We start from the raw sequence: 17866 nt of genomic DNA, 5'->3' as shown, positions 1-17866 counted from the left end.
GTTACCCATCTCACATGTTACCCAACTAACACATTACCCGTCTAACACGTTACCCGTCTAACACATTACCGGTCTAACACATTACCGGTCTAACACATTACCGGTCTAACACATTACCCGTCTAACACGTTACCCACCTAACACATTACCTGTCTAACACATTACCTGTCTAACACATTACCGGTCTAACACATTACCCGTCTAACACATTACCTGTCTAACACGTTACCCATCTAACACATTACCCGTCTAACACATTACCCATCTAACACGTTACCCATCTAACACATTACCCGTCTAACATGTTACCCGTCTAACACGTTACCCATCTAACACGTTACCCATCTAACACATTACCCATCTAACACGTTACCCATCTAACACATTACCCAACTAACACGTTACCCATCTAACACGTTACCCAACTAACACGTTACCCATCTCACATGTTACCCAACTAACACGTTACCGGTCTAACATGTTACCCGTCTAACATGTTACCCAACTAACACATTACCTGTCTAACATGTTACCGGTCTAACACATTACCCATCTAACACATCACTGGTCTAACATGTTACCCGTCTAACACGTTACCCATCTAACACATTACCGGTCTAACACGTTACCCATCTAACACATTACCCAACTAACACGTTACCCATCTAACACGTTACCCATCTCACATGTTACCCAACTAACACGTTACCCATCTCACATGTTACCCAACTAACACGTTACCCAACTAACATGTTACCGGTCTAACACGTTACCGGTCTAACACATTACCCGTCTAACACGTTACCTGTCTAACACATTACCGGTCTAACACATTACCTGTCTAACACGTTACCTGTCTAACATGTTACCTGTCTAACACATTACCGGTCTAACACATTACCGGTCTAACACGTTACCGGTCTAACTTATTACCGGTCTAACATGTTACCTGTCTAACACATTACCCAACTAACACGTTACCCAACATGCACGTGGGCGGGGAGAGGGAGCCCCTGTGTATCCCCACCCCTCGAAGGTGCAGAGGCCTCGCTGCTGCCCGGCAACCACAGGACCAGGTGCTTGGGGAGCAGGGAGGATGGGACCTCTTTCGGCTCCACCTCAGGGGACAGCCCCTTCTCATGTTGAGGTCCAGCCGCACAGCCACTTCCGTAGTGTTTGTTGGGAGCCTCATGCGCCTGCCTAGCTCCCCTAATTCAGCGTGTTCCCAGCCAAATTAACCCTTTCTATTCCTCTATGGAGGAGGCAGGGACGTGCTTTTCTAGAATGCTCTATTTCAGCCCAGCTGGGGTTGCTCGGTGGTTGAGCCTTGACCTATGAACCAGGAGGTCAGGGTTGATTCCTGGTCAAGGTACAAGCCCGGGTTGCAGGCTCATTCCCCAGTAGGGGGCGTGCAGGAGGCAGCTGATCAATGATTCTCTCCCATCATTGATGTTTCTCTCTCTCTCTCTCTCTCTCTCTCTCTCCCTTCCTCTCTGAAATCAATAAACATATATTTTTTAATTTAAAAATAAAATGTCCTATTTCAGCTAATGCCGGCATTACCAACCTCCCACCCCCGGCTCACTATGCCATCCTCCACCACAGCCAGTTGGTCCCCAGGGCTCACCCCCTGTGCACCAGCAGCAGCAGCTCGGCCCCACCCCCACGGTGACAGGAGAGGCTTCCTTCCACATGTATTCAGGTTCCCATAGCAACCAGCTTCTGCATCCATCCGCTTCCCCGGGCTTTCGTCCCAGGGCCCAAGCGCACAGTCTGGCCACCACGTCTCACCTGCTTCTGCTTCCGAAGAGCCCTGGGAACCGACAGGCTGGTCCTCGGACGGGGCGTTCGTGACAGCCCCCTGTGTCTCTGAGCATTTCTTCAGGTTGCAGAACTCCCAGCGGACGCTGGGGTCGGTGGTGTAGCACCAAGGGCCCTTGTCGCCGTCGGGATTCCTGCAGTAGTTCATGGTCAGGCCGCTGCGAATGCCACACGAGAGGGCATGAGTTGGGGGGAGAGTCCTCAGGGGCACCCCGCACCCTCTGAGTGTTGTGTTAGCAAAGTCTTTTTTTAAAATTAATTTCAGAGAGGAAGGGAGAGAGAGAGAAACATCAATGATGAGCGAGAATCATTGATTGGCTGCCTCCTGCATGCCCCCTACTGGGGGTGGGTGGGTGGGGATTGAGCCCGCAACATGGGCATGTGCCCTTGGCCAGAATCGAACCTGGGACCCTTTAGTCCACAGGCCAATGCTCTATTCACTGAGCCAAACCAGCTAGAGCCAAAGTCTTATTTTTAATAAGAGGAGGTTTACTTAGAAAGTCGCAGTGGTCGAAGTGAGCGGTAGAAGAAATGGGCTCAGGAAACAAGTTCCAGAGGCAAAGAAGGGCCCTGGGAGCTTAGAATGGGGGATGGTGGGGGGGAGGGGGGAGAGAAAGAGAGAGAGAGAGAGAGAGAGAGAGAGAGAGAGAGAGCCTTAACAAAGTCTTAAGTGACTTTGCAATATTTCCACTAAAGATATGAAAGGTGCTAATTATTACAGTGCCACAAGCACAGGTCCTCAATGTCAAAACAACTTTTAAATCTATATATATAAAAGCCTAAGCAACTGGCTGACCGACCAGTAGCTATGACGGGCACTGACCACCAGGGGCCAGACGCTCAATGCACAGGCATGGAAACATGGAACAGACTGATGAATCTCAGAGGGAAGGGGGGAGAGCAGGAGAGCGGGAAGAGATTAACCAAAGATCTTATATGCATACTAGAGGCCCAGTGCACGGATTCGTGTACTGGTGGTGTCCCTCGGCCTGGCCTGCACCCTCTCACACTCCAGGACCCCTCGGGGGATGTTGGACTGCCAGTTTCCGCCCAATCCCTGCAGGCCAAGCCGAGGGACCCCACCCGTGCACGAATGCGTGCACCAGGCCTCTAGTAGATCACAATTTTTATTTAACAAATAAAAGTTAATATATGCTCCATGTAAAAGCTAAGATGGCATATAAATGTGTAAAGAAAGTGTCAGAATATCTCCTTCCCCTGGGAATGCTAACTATGTTTCCCAGGGATAACCAACATGGATTTTGAAGTGTGTGTTTTAGATTTTTTTTCTATGCACACACGCATAGTTCTGTATCTGTGTCTGTGTCTCTATATATGGCCACATCGGGCTGTGAAAGCTGGAACTGAATGTATCTCCCTGAGGAAGAAATGACAGCAAAAACGATGGCACGCCCGGCAGCCTTCCCAGTCCGTTCATTCCTGCTGTGGTTAAATGCTATGCATTCCCAGTGGGAAGCCATGAGCACAATGTAACTGCAAATACTCCATCTGGTGGATCGAGCGGGTTCCGGGCTGGAGGGACTTCTGGAAACTAGCTCCCAGGCCCGACATCGTTTCCATGGGGTGCGTTCTGGGGGGACGGGAGGCGCCCCGCACTGTCCTCACTCCCCCCACCTGTCCCACCTCCCTCGCTGCAGCCACCCAGGCCTGGGAACGGGATGAGGCTGAAGAACTGCAGGACTGAGGGGCAAAGGGAGACATACGGGTAGACCAGGGAGCTGAGGGAGCTGAGGGAGCTGAGGGCTTACGGAGGAGTCGGGAAACTCTGGGTAAGAAACAACAGGTGAGGAACCTGGGATGCTGGTGGTTTGGTCCCCCAGGGCCTCCCCGGAACACTCCCCTAGCCTCACGGGATTCTCAGCCGTGGACTCCCCTCTCCAGCCTAGACCCATGACCTGGGGCTGCCGGAAACAATGAGGCAATGTGGGAATCCGAGGCCATGCCTGTAGATACCTCAGACATGTGGCTGGGGCCCACGATGCAAGGAAGCCAGCCAGAGGTGGCTGAGCAGTTGGAGGTGTTCAAAGGCTTATCCATTTGTGGCAAAAAGGCTGTCTGCTCAGCCCTGGTCTTCGGTCACCTCCCTGCCTTTCCCACCAGCACCTGTCTACGCCCTGACTCGTCTGCCTTCCTGCTTTCCCTCTCTGTGTCCTGGCACCTCAGGTCCCCTCAGACCATAACACTCAGGCCCCGATGGGTCTGAACAGGTCAGTCTGTAGACACCGCCACCCAGGGGCCCACACAGACGTCATGTCAGTGGCTATGACCCAATGCCACAGCTGAACGGCAGCCTTGGTGGAAGCAGGTGTTGTGGGTGGTTCCGTTGCTAATCATCAGGTCATGTGTCTTCCTGAACTTTCCACTCGTGTAACCATGACCCCTCCATACGTCCCAACCCCCCGGCTTCTACAAAACTGCTCAGGAAAGACAGCCCTCCTCCAACTTCTCTTCTTGGGGAATTTTTGCTCAAAAACAAGGCACCCGAGATACTGTGCCTCGCATTCTGGAGCCGAGAGAAGTTTGGGTCTAAGAAGTTAGCGTAAACATGTCCCTTCTAACCAGCCCAAGTGAGCCGGGGCTCCTCTGACCGTTAAAAAGCAAAGACATACGCGTTGGGGACTTTGCCTGGGGTCATCGAGTGCCGGTGTGGGGTCATAGATGACCAGGACTGGCATTTGCGCCCCGTGATGGTGGTGGAGGAGGTGCCGCGGTAGCTCTGCCCGTTGCCGTGGTAGCACTCCTGGACCACGGGGGTCTGCTCGGGTGGGACTGAAAAGGAAGTGGAAGAAGTCAGTGAATAATGACAAGGATGGAGAGATGTGTGAAGCAGTGACAGTCCCAGAACAGCAGCCTCTGTATGTGCGTTCACACTGCTCCTGGTCAGCAGGCAGATGGGCACGCAAAGGAAATAGCGGATCCGTAACATTCCAGAATTTTAACGACCTCGGTTTTTAGGTAAATATTTAATGTAAAACTTGGGGAAGCCCAGCTGGCTTGGCTCAGTGGTTGAGCATCAACCTATGAACCTGGAGGTCATGGTTCGATTCCTGGACATGGCACAGGCCCGGGTTGTGGGCTCGATCCCCAGTAGAGGGTGTGCAGGAGGCAAGCTGATCCATGATTCTCTCTCATTATGATGTTTCTATCTCTCCCTCTCCTTTCCTCTCTGAAATCAATAAAAATATATATTAAAAATATCCTATCTAATAATAGACAAACATGGTAATTAACCATACCTCCGACACGCTTCCCATTGGCTAATCAAGGCGATATGCAAATTAACTGCCAATCAAGATGGCAGCCGGCAGCCAGGCAGCTGAAGCGAACAGGAAGCTTGCTTGCTCCAGTGAAGGAGGAAGCCAAGGTTCCCCGCCTGCCGCTGCTAGGCTCTGAGCTTGCACTCTAAGAAACAATGTTGCAATTATAGAAGCTAAACAAACCCCAGAAACCTGCTTTCACCCAGCCGGGCCTCAGAGCTGTAGCTGCAACAGTGTTTCAATTATAGAAGCCAAACAAACCCAGATCCCTGCTTTCCGCAGCTGAGGCCTCAGAGCTGGAGCTGAGACTCAGAGCTAAAGCCGGCTCTCAGCTCCAGTGACAGCCATAGAAGGTAAATAAATCCCAGAATAAAAAAAAAAAAAAAAAAAAGGAAAAAAACAAAGAAAAAAAGGAGAGGTTGGGAGCTTCAGTCACCCGCCAGCCTGAAAACAGCCCTCAGCCCCTCACCCAGACTGGCCAGGCACCCCAGTGGGGACCCCACCCTGAAGGGGGTGCGACCAGCTGCAAACAGCCATCATCCCCTCATCCAGGCTAGCCAGGCACCCAAGCGGGACCCCCACCCTGATCCGAGACACCATTCAGGGCAAACCAGCTGGCCCCCACTCGTGCACCAGGCCTCTATCCTATATAGTAAAAGGGTAATATGCAAACTCACCCTAACAGCAGAAAGACTGGGAATGACTGGTCACTATGACACACACTGACCACCAGGGGGCAGATGCTCAATGCAGGAGCTGCCCTCTGGTGGTCAGGGCGCTCTCACATGGGAGAAGCTCTGCTCAGCCACAAGCCAGGCTGATGGCTGCCAGTACAGCGGTGGTAGTGGGAGCCTCTCCTGCCTCCTCAGCAGCACTAAGGATGTCCGACTGCAGTTTAGGCCTGCTCCCCGCTGCCAAGTCGACATGCCCCAAGGGCTGCCGGGCTGCCGGGCTGCCAGAGGGATGTCTGATTGCCATCTTAGGCCCAATCCCCTGGGGAGCGGGCCTAAGCCAACAGGTGGTCATCCCCTGAGGGGTCCCAGACTGCGAGAGGGCACAGGCTGGGCTGAGGGACCCCCCTCCCCCCCGAGTGCACAAATTTTTGTGCACCGGGCCTCTAGTATGTATATATAATTATATATGTATGTATGTGTGTGTATATATATATATATATATATACACACACACACTAGGGGCCCGGTGCATGAAATTCGTGCACTGGGTGTGTGTGGGGGGGTGTCCCTCAGCCCAGCCTGCCCCCTCTCACATACTGGGAGCCCTCAGGCGTTGACCCCCATCACCCTCCAATCGCCTGATCGGCCCCTTGCCCAGGCCTGACGCCTCCACCAGAGGTGTCAGGCTTGGACAGGGGACCCCCATCTCCCCCCGATCACTGGCTCTGGCCCCCGCCCAGGCCTGAGGCCTCTGGCCCAGGAATCATGCCTGGGCAGGGGACCCCCATCTCCCTCTGATCACTTGCTCCACCCCCCACCCAAGCCTGACGCCTCTGACCCAGTCTTCAGGCCTGGGCAAGGGGACCATCATATCCCCCCAATCCCCGGCTCAGCCCCCCGCCCAGGCCTGATGCCTCGGCCAGAGGAGTTGACCCTCATCACCCTCCAATCACCAATCACCGGATCGGCCCCTTGACCAGGCCTGAGGCCTCCGGCAGAGGTGTCACGCCTGGGCAGGGGACCCCCAGCTCCCCGCGGTTGCAGGCTCCGCCCCTGCCCAGGCCTAATGCCTCTGGCTGAGGCATCCGGCCTGGGCAGCAGGGACCCACAGCTGCAGCAGCCCCGTGATCGTGGGCTCCGCTTTAGGCCCAGGCAAGGGACCCCTAGCTCCCGGGACTGCCAGCTTCGACTGTGCCCAGCTCCCATCGCTGGCTCCACCCCTACTTCCTGCTATCACTGGCCGGGGCGGCAAAGGCGCCTGATTCTCCCCTCATGGCTGGGGGGCAGGGCAAAGGCAGCCCCAGGGCCACCTTTGCCATGCCCCCCAGCTCCTAGCTCCCCCCTGGGTTTCCGATCACTGTCAGTGGCAGGGGGCTTCTTCCTGCTTTCCCTTTCGCCTCCCTGCATTGTGCCTACATATGCAAATTAACCGCCATCTTGTTGGCAGTTAACTGCCAATCTTAGTTGGCAGTTAATTTGCATATAGCCCTGATTAGCCAATGAAAAGGGTATCGTCGTACACCAATTACCTACCATTTTTCTCTTTTATTAGTGTAGATATATATATATATATATATATATATATATATATATATATATATATATATATATATATATATATTTTTTTTTTTTTTTTTTTTTAAAGAAGAAGATCAGTGAGGACTGAGAAGTGCAAACCAGTGCTAATCAACTTGACCTGCTGCCTTTATGGAACCCTCTCCACCAACAGCTGAAGCCTCCTCCTTCTTAAGAGCACAGGACACGTTCACCAAGAAGGCCCTCCTTCCACCAGGAAACTGCCTCCACAGGTTTAACGTAAGTGACACCCGGGAGCACGCTCTCTGAGCAGAGCAGAACGCAACCCTAGACAAAGCGCGGGAGCAGGGGCCCACAGGTCAGCCTCCACGCTCAGCCCCTCCGCTACCTGTGGCCTCCGCCTGCTCCGGTGACACCTGGGAGGAGTCGCAGGACGGGATCTTGCAGTGCTCCCACCGCACTTCGCTGTTGGTCGTAAAACACCACGGAGCCGACTCTCCATCAGGGTTGCGGCAGTAGTTTTCCTCCAGGTTTCTGGAAAAGATGTGGTGTGAGTTCCGCCCTCCACACGGGCTCCATGACATGACAAGGAGCGCGCAGGCTGGTTAATAGGGATATTGGACGCTTGGCCAGCTAATCCTCCTGAAGGGTAGGTGGGCACGTGAGCGGAGGAGGGGCTCTTTAGGACCCCGAGAATTACGGCGCCAACGCTTCTCTGGGGCCAATGGTTAAAACGTACTCCTCGACTGGGGATCACCAAGCCAAATAGCTCTGCTGTGTGTTGGGCATGGCGCTGGATGCTAAAGCACATGGGGATTTCCCACAGTGTTCCTGCCTCAAACAGCATATCCAGCCCTGGCCGGTGTGGCTCAGAGGTTAGACCATTGGCCCCTGGACCAGAGGGTCGCAGGTTCAATTCCTGGTCAAGGTCATGTACATGGGTTTCAGGTTCAATCCCTGGCCTCGGTCTGGGTGTGTGCGGGAGGCAACCAATCGATGTCTCTTTCTCACATCTCTCTCTCTCTCTCGCTCTTGCTCTCTCTTCCTCCCCCCTCCCTTTTACTCTCTCTTAAATCAATGGGAAGAATACCCTCTGGTGCGGATTAGCAACAACAACAAGTGTCTCCAGCGTAGCCCTGGGATTTCCGTGTTCTCCACACCCGCTGCTCTGCGATCTGACTGAGCGGCCCTGGGGGAGGGCCCAGGATCTTGCATTTCTAACAGCATCCGCTGCTGGAGCGGAGAGCCCGCGTCACGGGAGTCAGGCTGACTCACCATCCCCGTGCACAGCACTGGCCGTGGTCAGGGCAGGGACTTCACCTGGAGTGGCTCAAGCTCAAGCCAGGTCAGTGGGCTTTCACGCCTGGCTCGGCCGCAGGGCCGGAGCCGGGCCGGACTTACTTGCAGGGGAAGTTTTCCGGGGTCCTGTTGTGCTTGTGAGGGGTCTGCTCGCTCCAGCGCTGACACGTGTGCCCGGAGAGAGTGACGGCCACCTTCCCGACGTAGCTTTCCCCTCTGCCCTTCAGACACTGGTATGTGGGGCCGGAGGACGGCGGGGGGCTTGCTTGAATAGAGACAGTAAATGGCCGTGAGTGGTTCTGAAATGGGGAAGGCACAGGCGGCAGGGCTGGGGTGGGGAGCTGGATCTGGGAGCGTCAGTCTGGCCGCTGGCTGCTCCCCCGCTTTGGAACTGGAAAGTGGTTTATCGTTTTTAGGAGAGTTTGACTTGGTAGAGTCATGCCTACGAGACCACCTCACGGGTAACGCCTCCAGGAACAAGGCCCTCGTAGTGCGTGCTGCTGTCTGTCTTCTTTCGCAGTTTGTCATACATGTAGGGAGCGACATGCCACCCTCACCCCAGATCTCCACATGCACCAGCGACCCAACCTCCTTTGCGAAAAATAAATGATTCCCCGAGTGAACACAGCTAGATGCCGCCCAACATCCCAGGAAGCCGACAGAGAGGCCATGGAAAGAAGCCAAAATGTGTCTCCAAGAAAGAGCATGGGCTTCCAGAATCACAAAGTTCTTGAGAGAAGAAGAAAAAAAAAGATGACAAAAAGAGAGAGCGACGCCAGGAAGAAGGGGAGTGCCCAGGGGACTCCGTGCCCGCCGGACGGTAGGCTGTCAGGCCCAAGGGCGGAAGCCCCCCGGGCTGCGAGCCCCCCTAACTCCTGATGGCCGCCCTTGTCTGAACCTCCAGTCCCTTCTTCCCATTCTCATCGAGGGAAAGACTCACAAAAGTGTTTCTTCTGGGTCTTTCCTGCTAAGCGAGCCGGTTCACCCTCCGCCCTGGGCTCCCCTCTCCCACTGCCCACTCCCAGGTGGCCCTTCTGAGACAGACCTCAGAGGCAACGCCTGTTACAGAGTAGCAGCCAGAGAGAACTCGGGGTGCGAATGAGACGCGTGGACAGGAAGCACGGGTCTGATGTCCCCGCAAAGTCCACAGAGCTGCCTTCCGAGCCCACATGCCTGTCTTTGACAGGAAAACCCACGGAACCCGTGAGCAATGGATGCTCAGACAGTTCCCTGGAGGAGCCAGGAGACCGTTTGACAAGGGCAGCCAAACCCCACAGCACCATGGGGCCCTGCTTTCCTCTTGGTTCCCAGGGCAGAACGGCCGAGGGTCCGCGGACGGGGTGGGGCCATACTCACTGCAGCGCGGGATGTCACAGAGTTCCCAGCGTTTGTTGGGGTTTGTGGTGAAACACCAGGGGCTGGGCTCCCCGTCAGGGTTGCGGCAGTAATTCATCTTCAGGTTCTTGCTTGGGAACCTGGATGGGCGAGGAGGAGTTTATTGGCACGAACAGCACTCGCTCCAGCAGCACACGCTAAAACCGGAGCGGTCCAGGGATTGCGTGGGCCCCGCGCAGGGAGGACACGCAAATTCGTGGAGCATTCTGTGTTTTTAAAAATAAAATAAAAAATAGCCTGGAACATGTCCAGCTAAGAATCACTTTAAATGGGCAGCTAGGGAGCACCTGCAGGCACCGCCCAGCACCCTGGGAGGCGACAGGGAGAAGGCCGCCCTCGAAGGGATGGCGGTCTCATGAGGAAGATGCGCTCAGGGGCTGGAGGGCTACTTTCCCGGCGGTTTACACATGTGTAAGCCACAGGACAGGATTAGTGACGTTAGCATGTTGGCCTCCTGGAAAGCCGATGTCAGCAAACTCCAGTTATGCAGTTTCAAATAAGAGCAATTTTTAAAACACAAGGAACTTGCTAGTTGCCATCTTCAGAGCTTGAAGAGCCGACCCGCTGGTCTGCCAGGCGGGGTCCCGCCAGCCTTTGAGCTTATAGCAGCGGAAAGGGGCGCGTTGTGTTCCCGTGAGCACCTGGCGCCAGGCGCAGGCAGGGAGCCCTCGGTGGGCCCTGGGCTGAGACCCCGAGGCGAGCCGTGCCCGGGCCCTCTGGCTTGGCTCACGTCCCTGTCTGAGGCTCCCGGTGCTAGGTCAGGTCGACTGAGCCAACAGCAGTGGCTTTGGGAATCTTCCTCTATTTCCTGGACACGAACCGTTTGGAATGGGAGGTACAACGGTTCCCCGGAGCTGTTTTCCACAGGGAACTCTGGGCTCAGTCTCATTGTTTCTAAGTTGTCTTAAGTCGCGGTAGGTCCCACCATCATCATGGAATGAAGAGAAAGATCAGAAGCAGCTACGGAGGGGGGTGTTTCCGGAACAATCCGTGGGAAGTAGGGGAGGATTGCTAGGCCAGGGACTCCCTTCCTGTTGCACATCCCTGGCCCCTTGGGGAGTCTAGTGAAAGTGCGGATCCTTGCCCGGAAACAGTGCACTGAGAGGGACACACTGAGGGCTCATAACCCCCATCCTCAGGTCGTGGGTCAGGGAGCCTGGAGTTTCACTGGAGTGAAGGAGAGGGGGGAGTGGAGAGAAGAGGGGAGAGCGGGGGACACCCCAGCCCGCGGATCTGGGCTTCGCAGCTCTCCACGCGTTCACGCATCGGCCAGGACCGGTTCCGGCAGAGACGGCCGAGGGTCTGAGACCCTGCGCGTCCGACAGCCACGGGCCTCTGCTCCCTGCACCCACCTGAGCGGGAGCGGGAGCTGCTCTGCAGGCGCGTGGGAAGCGGCAAAGGGAGACGCGGAAACGTCAGGTTCCTTCGCTGCTCGAGGGACATGAACACCTCAACAGCAGCAAACACTGGAGCTGCGGAGCCACCAGCACCCAGTTTGTCTCCGGGGACTTACTTGGCGGGGATGTAGCCGTGTGCGTGCGGCGTCTGCGAGTCCCAGGCCTGGCACTCGAGCCCTGACTTGGTCCTGGAGATCGTGCCCTGGTAGTTTTCCCCGCTGCAGTGCATGCACTCCTCTGGGCGGCGGGCAAGGAGGAAGGAGAAGTGAGAACCAGAGCCCCACCAGGAACGCCTTGAACACCGCTCGCCCCCTGCTCATACGTGCTGTCCCATGGTCACTAACCCCTGCTGATCCGTGCTGTCCCACAGTCACTAACCCCTGCTCATACGTGCTGTCCCACAGTCACTAACCCCTGCTCATACGTGCTGTCCCACGGTCACTAACCCCTGCTCATACGTGCTGTCCAATAGCCACTAACCCCTGCTCATACGTGCTGTCCAATAGCCACTAACCCCTGCTCATACGTGCTGTCCCACGGTCACTAGCCTCTTGTTCCTATGTGCTATCCGATAGTCACTTGGTAATCAAATCGGCACCAAAGACTCAATTTTCTAATACAACCTAAAATGCCACTCTTTCTTTCAAATGGTAAAATGAACATATTTTGGTCAAGACCCCCTCGACTATTATAGTCACGACCAATTTCAGAAATTCCATGAAGGCATGTCCTCGAGCTGGGATGCAGTGGCCCTTGGGTGGGGAGGGGGACACAGATTCTCAGAGCCTGTCCGTTCTCTGCTGGGACTTTTAAAAGTGGAGTCTCCGTTTCCAGGAGGATCTTTAAACGCGTCTGTGTCATTATCCGATTGCTGGGTGACGGATCCTCCCAAAAAAGTGGAGTCTCTGTTTCCAGGAGGATCTTTAAACGCGTCTGTGTCATTATCCGATTGCTGGGTGACGGATCCTCCCAGGATCCGAGCGCTGGGGCCTGTCGAGCTCCTGACTCGCTGGGGGCAGTGCTCACCTCCAGCCACAGCAGCTCTCTTTCCGTACGAGTGAGAAGCACGCCTAGCTGTTCTCCACTTTCTCACATTATTTACAAACAGGAGCTTTGATTTAGAATTCTTGAAATGACATGGCCCAGCAGGGTGAATGTGACTTTAAGTTTTATGGAGTAATAAGGGGAAAAAAAGAGTCAGACCTGATAGAAAAATGATGTGTTCATGTCAACTAAGGGACAAATGACCTCATAGCACCGTGTACAAATAGAGAGTCCCCAGAGTGGAGGTGGGTAAAGTGATGGGGACCTGAGCCGCCACAGGTGGGAACACCGCCAGGTGGCTGCACAATCCCCCGTCCCCTATCCCCCTTGCACCACTCAGTGGAGCAGGAAATGTGCAATGAAGAACTGTTTTTCAGTAGGATGTTTGTAATTTTTAGCATTGACTGCTGGGATGTGCTCTCCAATTGGTTGGTTCATTAAAATAACGATTCGCTGGTTTAAAAATGGTTCTTAGCTTAGCTTCAGTGCAACAACAAAGTCTCCATATTACTACCGTTTCTTTGAATTGTATTGATTTTGCAGTTTTATTCCAACTATATTACCCCAAATCTGTTCTTGTCTTTCTACTGTGTGCTGAGCTTTAAGCATAGGACGTTTGTGTCTAGGGTTTACATCTAGTTTGTTTTTTTTAAAATATTTGTACACATTGAAGGAACATTTTAATAAAAATAATTCAGGTCAATACTAGGGGGTCTGAGCAAATGTTGACCCTTTCCATGAGGTTCCTGCATGACTCAGCCATGTCAAACACGGCGCTAAGGGGTCGGGCCCACTCTCCCCGTGGGAAATCGCTTTACAGCGCATTGCCGTGCGGGGAAGGCAGACGGGAGGGTGTCTGCGGCGGCTCCTGACCTTCACATTCAGGGATGGTGCAGTAGTCGAATCTGGTGGCCGGGTCGGTGGTGTAACACCAGGGTCCCTCCGCGTCGTTGTCGGGGTTCCGGCAGTAGTTTTCCTCCAGCCCCTCCAACGGGTGGCTCATGGGTGAGTACCTGCGCGGGACGGGAAGGAATCACTCTGCATCCTAAACGTCAGCATGTGACCAGCCACGCAGACTGAGGAGCCTCTGGTTCCCATCCGGAGGTCAAGGTCCTGCCATCCCAGAGCCCAAGGGTCTGTGGTGTCCGATTGCCACCGTCTCTGTCGCTGGGCTGTTTCCGCCCAGGCGCTAACATTCCCGTTATTCCTACTTGCACAGTCAGGAGGAGGACCACACTGTTTGTCTGCACAGGTGGCGGGAGCAAGGCCTCCAGCCTGCCGGGTTCTCGTGCATCCCAAATGCCTGCTTCTGTCACGGCCTCTCTCTGTGAAAACGATGGTAGTGAACACCACGCTCCGGGTGACACTACACTCTTTGTCTACGTCCTCTCGTGTAGCCCTAATGAAAACCCCACCAGGACGGTGATGTTAGCCCTATTGACAGATGAGACGACTGAGACGCAGCAGTGAAAACCAAACAGACCTTGCCTTAGTTGGAACAGTTAATAAGTGGCATCTCGAGAATTAAGTCAGATCCGTCAGATCCCCCAGGCCGGGTTCTCTCTGAAGTGCAGCCAGATTTAGGGGGAGTATGGGGTCGGGGGGTTGAGCTAACTTTCCACTCGAGATGAGTTGCCGTGTGTCCCGACTAACGAGCTTTTTGAGATACCAGCTGTCTCTCCCTCTATTTTTTGCATTGAGTTGATAGAGTACTTTGAGTTAACGAGCTCCTTAATGAGCTCGGTTTCGGAACGAACTAAATTCGTGAGTCAAGGCCCCACTGTACCCTAATTAATTTAATAACAATGTACCTACCTATATAGTTTAAGTTTAAAAAATTTGGCTCTCAAAAGAAATTTCAATCGTTGTACTGTTGATATTTGGCTCTGTTGACTGATGAGTTTGCCGACCACTGGCCTAGACCAAGCATGTCAAACGCAAAGGCAAACACAGGCCCAATAAAGGAGGCATGTGGCCCATGGGCCGCATGTGGCCCACAACAAATATTTTTGCGGCCCAGCCAATATAACGGTATGGAAGAAAACATGAATTTTATCATTGCTCTTGTTCTATTTTATACTATATGTTTTGAAAGAAACCTACGTTTCTATGAAAATTGAAGCTTGTGTTCCTTTGCGGCCCACATAAACTTAAACCTTGTTTATTTGGCCTGTGTTAGCCTTTGAGTTTGACATGCTTGGCCTAGACCAGTGGTTGGCAAGCCGTGGCTCGCGAGCCACATGCAACTCTTTGACTCCTTGAGTGTGGCTCTTCCACAAAATACCAACTTCTGTGCATGGGCCACGAAGTTTCGATCGCACTGTACGTGCACGCCCGCACGTGGTATTTTGTGGAAGAGCCACACTCAAGGGGCCAAAGAGCCACATGTGGCTAGTGAGCCGCGGTTTGCCGACCACGGGCCTAGACTATCTCCAAGGCCCCTGACAGCCTATGATTTAGCCATTTGGTTTCATTGCTTTTCCCTCATAAGCCTTCATGCCCCAGGAATATGAGGTCTGCTCATCTCAAGGGAGGCAGTCGAGGCAATTTGTTGGGAACGGGGTGGGGCCATAGACGCCAGCTCCGACTGGATGAGCTTTGTCACCAAGAACTTAGTGCCGCCTGATGTTCCCTGGGAAATGTACAGTGAGAATGACACTAAAAGAAATAGGCGACTTGTGGGAGATCCATTGCTCGTTTATATTTCATTTCCTCTTTCACTCCACAATGTTGAGGTGAGAGTTCTATTTTGATACATTAGTTTTCAGCTAATTGCATCCTAATCGTGGCCATCTCTGGTCTCTCAGACTCAGCCTAGAACCCGTGGTTTGGTGGCTCTGTTCTTACCAGGCATCCTTCTGTGAGCTAGGGCTTCCAGAAAAGCATGTGTGCAGAGTGGTTGGGGCACAAGCATGTCCTGCGGGAGGCTATAACTAATGGAGCCATCTGCCTCAGATCAGTGAGGTCCTCTGTGCCTGTGCGGGCACCTATCCTGGGTGCTCGGAGGGAATGCCGTCATTCTAAGTGCAGCAGGTGAGCACAGCGGAGAGAAGCAGCCTTACTTGGGGACGTGTGGAGAGCGGTCACGCCACTTCTGACAGGCAACCCCGTTTCTCGTCTGGGACACCGTCCCCCGGTAGCGCCTTCCGTTCCCGGTCTTGCACTCTGAAAGATAGACTGAGAAGACCGCACAGCGGTCAGTCCCTTCGCAAGGGAGGTCGCGCCAAGCCCTGCGTCCCGTGCAGCGAAAGGACACGGTGGTCCTGCCACCCAAGGTCACCTTTCATGGCTCTGGGAGAGGTGCCGCTAGCAAAGCTGTTTGGTGCGTCCAGAGGTTTATTCAAAGCGACAGCCCCTCTGTGTGCCAGGCGCCATGCTGGGTGCTGGGGGCACACGGAGTGGGGAACAGTGGAGTCAGGGCGCCGCAACAGCAAGCGATCAAGGATGCAGCCCTTGGTGACAGGTATGACAGACAATAAACAGCGTGTGAGCGCGTGAGGGGGACGGGAAGAGGGCTTCCAGGCTGGGGGGGCAGTGCGCTTTTCAGGGGCCGGGAGAGATCCGAGCGCCCTGACTGTCCTGAGGCTCCCGGCAGTTTAAATATGAAAAGTTTCTAACAGGGTTAGAAAGTGGGGTCTACTTTAAAGGGTTGCCACCGGCCACCACCTCCCCGACTCACAGGGCAGGGCTCCATCCTGTTGTTAAGCACACCGCCAGGTGCCCACCCGTGTCCCTCGTGGCTCCGGGTGGGCACCCGTGGCTGGCAGGCCACTTTCCAGTGTGTCTGCCCACTTCTGGTCCCACCAGTTGGGTTATATGCTTTCCAAGAGTCCAGTGTCTGTATTGTCAAAACTTTCAATGCAGCTGTATTTGATCAAAGGTTATCTAAACTGGCCTGGCACCATACACAGTCATTACAATCTTCTAAACTGAGAAATGAGTGAGGAAAAAAAAGGCTTCTCTTTAACGAAGCTGAATGCTTTTAAGGACTTGAGAGAGTTGAATCGTTTTCAAAATTGCCATCAAATCCACTGAGTGCAACCCACGCATACGGTGACTCTGTGTGTGGGGGGATCATAACGATACAAAGGTGTCCGACAGTCAGACCGATGAGTGGATGCCCCGGACCCGGCTCTGCTTCCAAGAGGAGGAGGCTGGTTATGGTAGACAAGGCCCTTAGGGCAGCGGTTCTCAACCTTCCTCACGCCGCGACCCTTTCATACAGTTCCTCATGTTGTGGTGACCCCCAATTTCATTGTTACACATTGAACATAAAGCATAGCGATTCATCACAAAAACAATATGTAATTATATATGTGTTTTCCGATGGTCTTAGGCGACCCCTGTGAAAGGGTCGTTCGACCCCCAAAGGGGTCGCAACCTACAGGTTGAGAACCGCTGCCTTAGAGAGTCATTTATGCCAGAAACACGCCAGGTCACCCCTATCGCTGGCCCATGTTCCAGGACAAAGAGCCTCCACCCAAAACGTGCCCGTGGAATCGTGTGTCTTCAATCCCTTTGTGTCATCTCTCATGATTCCCCCTTGTAAACCAGCTTTAAAGCTAACTGACTGGCTGTCTGTGGGAAGTATTGCTCACACACCTATCGCAGACGAGTGATTTAACCCAACTGTCTGTATACAGATTGCACGTAGTCTTCACGGAGACATCTACCTACAGTAGACTTATCAAAAGTGTACATGCGCCCGGCCGGCGTGGCCCAGTGGTTGAGTGTCAACCTATGAACCAGGAGGTCAAGGTTCGATTCCCGGTCAGGGCACATCCCGGGCTGTGGGCTCAAGCCCAGTGTGGGGCGTGCAGGAGGCAGCCGATCCATGATTCTCTCTCATCACTGATGTTTCTATTCTCTTTCTCCCTCTCCCTTCCTCTCTGAAATCAATAAAAAAATATTTTTTAAGTGTAAACACAAGGCCCTTCAGAGGCCCCGAGGTCAAGGAGAGGCTTTGAAAGGAGGTGGGGCTTGAGCTGAGACCTGGGAGATGAGAAGGGACTGGCCAGGGCGGGACGGAGAGGGTGGGCGGCAGGGGTGTGCCCGCATGGTGCAGGCGCAGGGCAAGCATTCGAGCCCGGCTGGCAAGGTGGGCTTCAATGACGCGGGGCCCTGGAGCCCTCGGGGGCATTTGGATGTTGTTCGAGGGGCACGAAGGCCTTGAAGCAGGGATGTCACCGCCCAGCCCGTCCGGTGGCCCAGCCAGTGAGGACGGCGGCTTAGACCCAAGTGGTGGCAGCGGCCATGGCGGCAAGCGGCAGATGGAAGTGTGACAGCAGCTCTTCCCAGAAAAGCGCCAGGGAGTGATCCAGCCTAGGTCGATATTGCACAGTACAGAGACAAGCACAGGGAAGGACTGACTTTTGACCTTTCACCTCTCCTTGTTTGTCTGTACCTGCCAGCGTTTGTCTAA

General features: G+C 54.0%; 1 protein-coding gene across 2 annotated transcripts in view; it reads right to left on the bottom strand.

The window, feature by feature from the left end:
- Window positions 1-17866, bottom strand: part of PLG (plasminogen) — a 410665-nt gene that overhangs the window by 18939 nt on the left and 373860 nt on the right. The window contains exons 5-12 of one of the 2 annotated variants that reach the window (XM_059699892.1): window positions 15507-15621; window positions 13318-13457; window positions 11517-11637; window positions 9965-10083; window positions 8711-8873; window positions 7698-7843; window positions 4452-4611; window positions 1792-1979 (exon numbers count right to left, since the gene is read on the bottom strand). In XM_059699892.1, the coding sequence (XP_059555875.1) occupies window positions 1792-1979; window positions 4452-4611; window positions 7698-7843; window positions 8711-8873; window positions 9965-10083; window positions 11517-11637; window positions 13318-13457; window positions 15507-15621 (1152 nt within the window). The remainder of the gene's footprint in view (window positions 1-1791; window positions 1980-4451; window positions 4612-7697; window positions 7844-8710; window positions 8874-9964; window positions 10084-11516; window positions 11638-13317; window positions 13458-15506; window positions 15622-17866) is intronic. The other variant, XM_059699893.1, reaches the window with a different exon arrangement.

The sequence above is a fragment of the Myotis daubentonii genome, chromosome 6 (assembly GCF_963259705.1).
Source record: "Myotis daubentonii chromosome 6, mMyoDau2.1, whole genome shotgun sequence".
NCBI classification, from domain to species: Eukaryota; Metazoa; Chordata; class Mammalia; order Chiroptera; family Vespertilionidae; genus Myotis; species Myotis daubentonii.
This window is presented reverse-complemented; position numbering and strand designations above follow the sequence as displayed.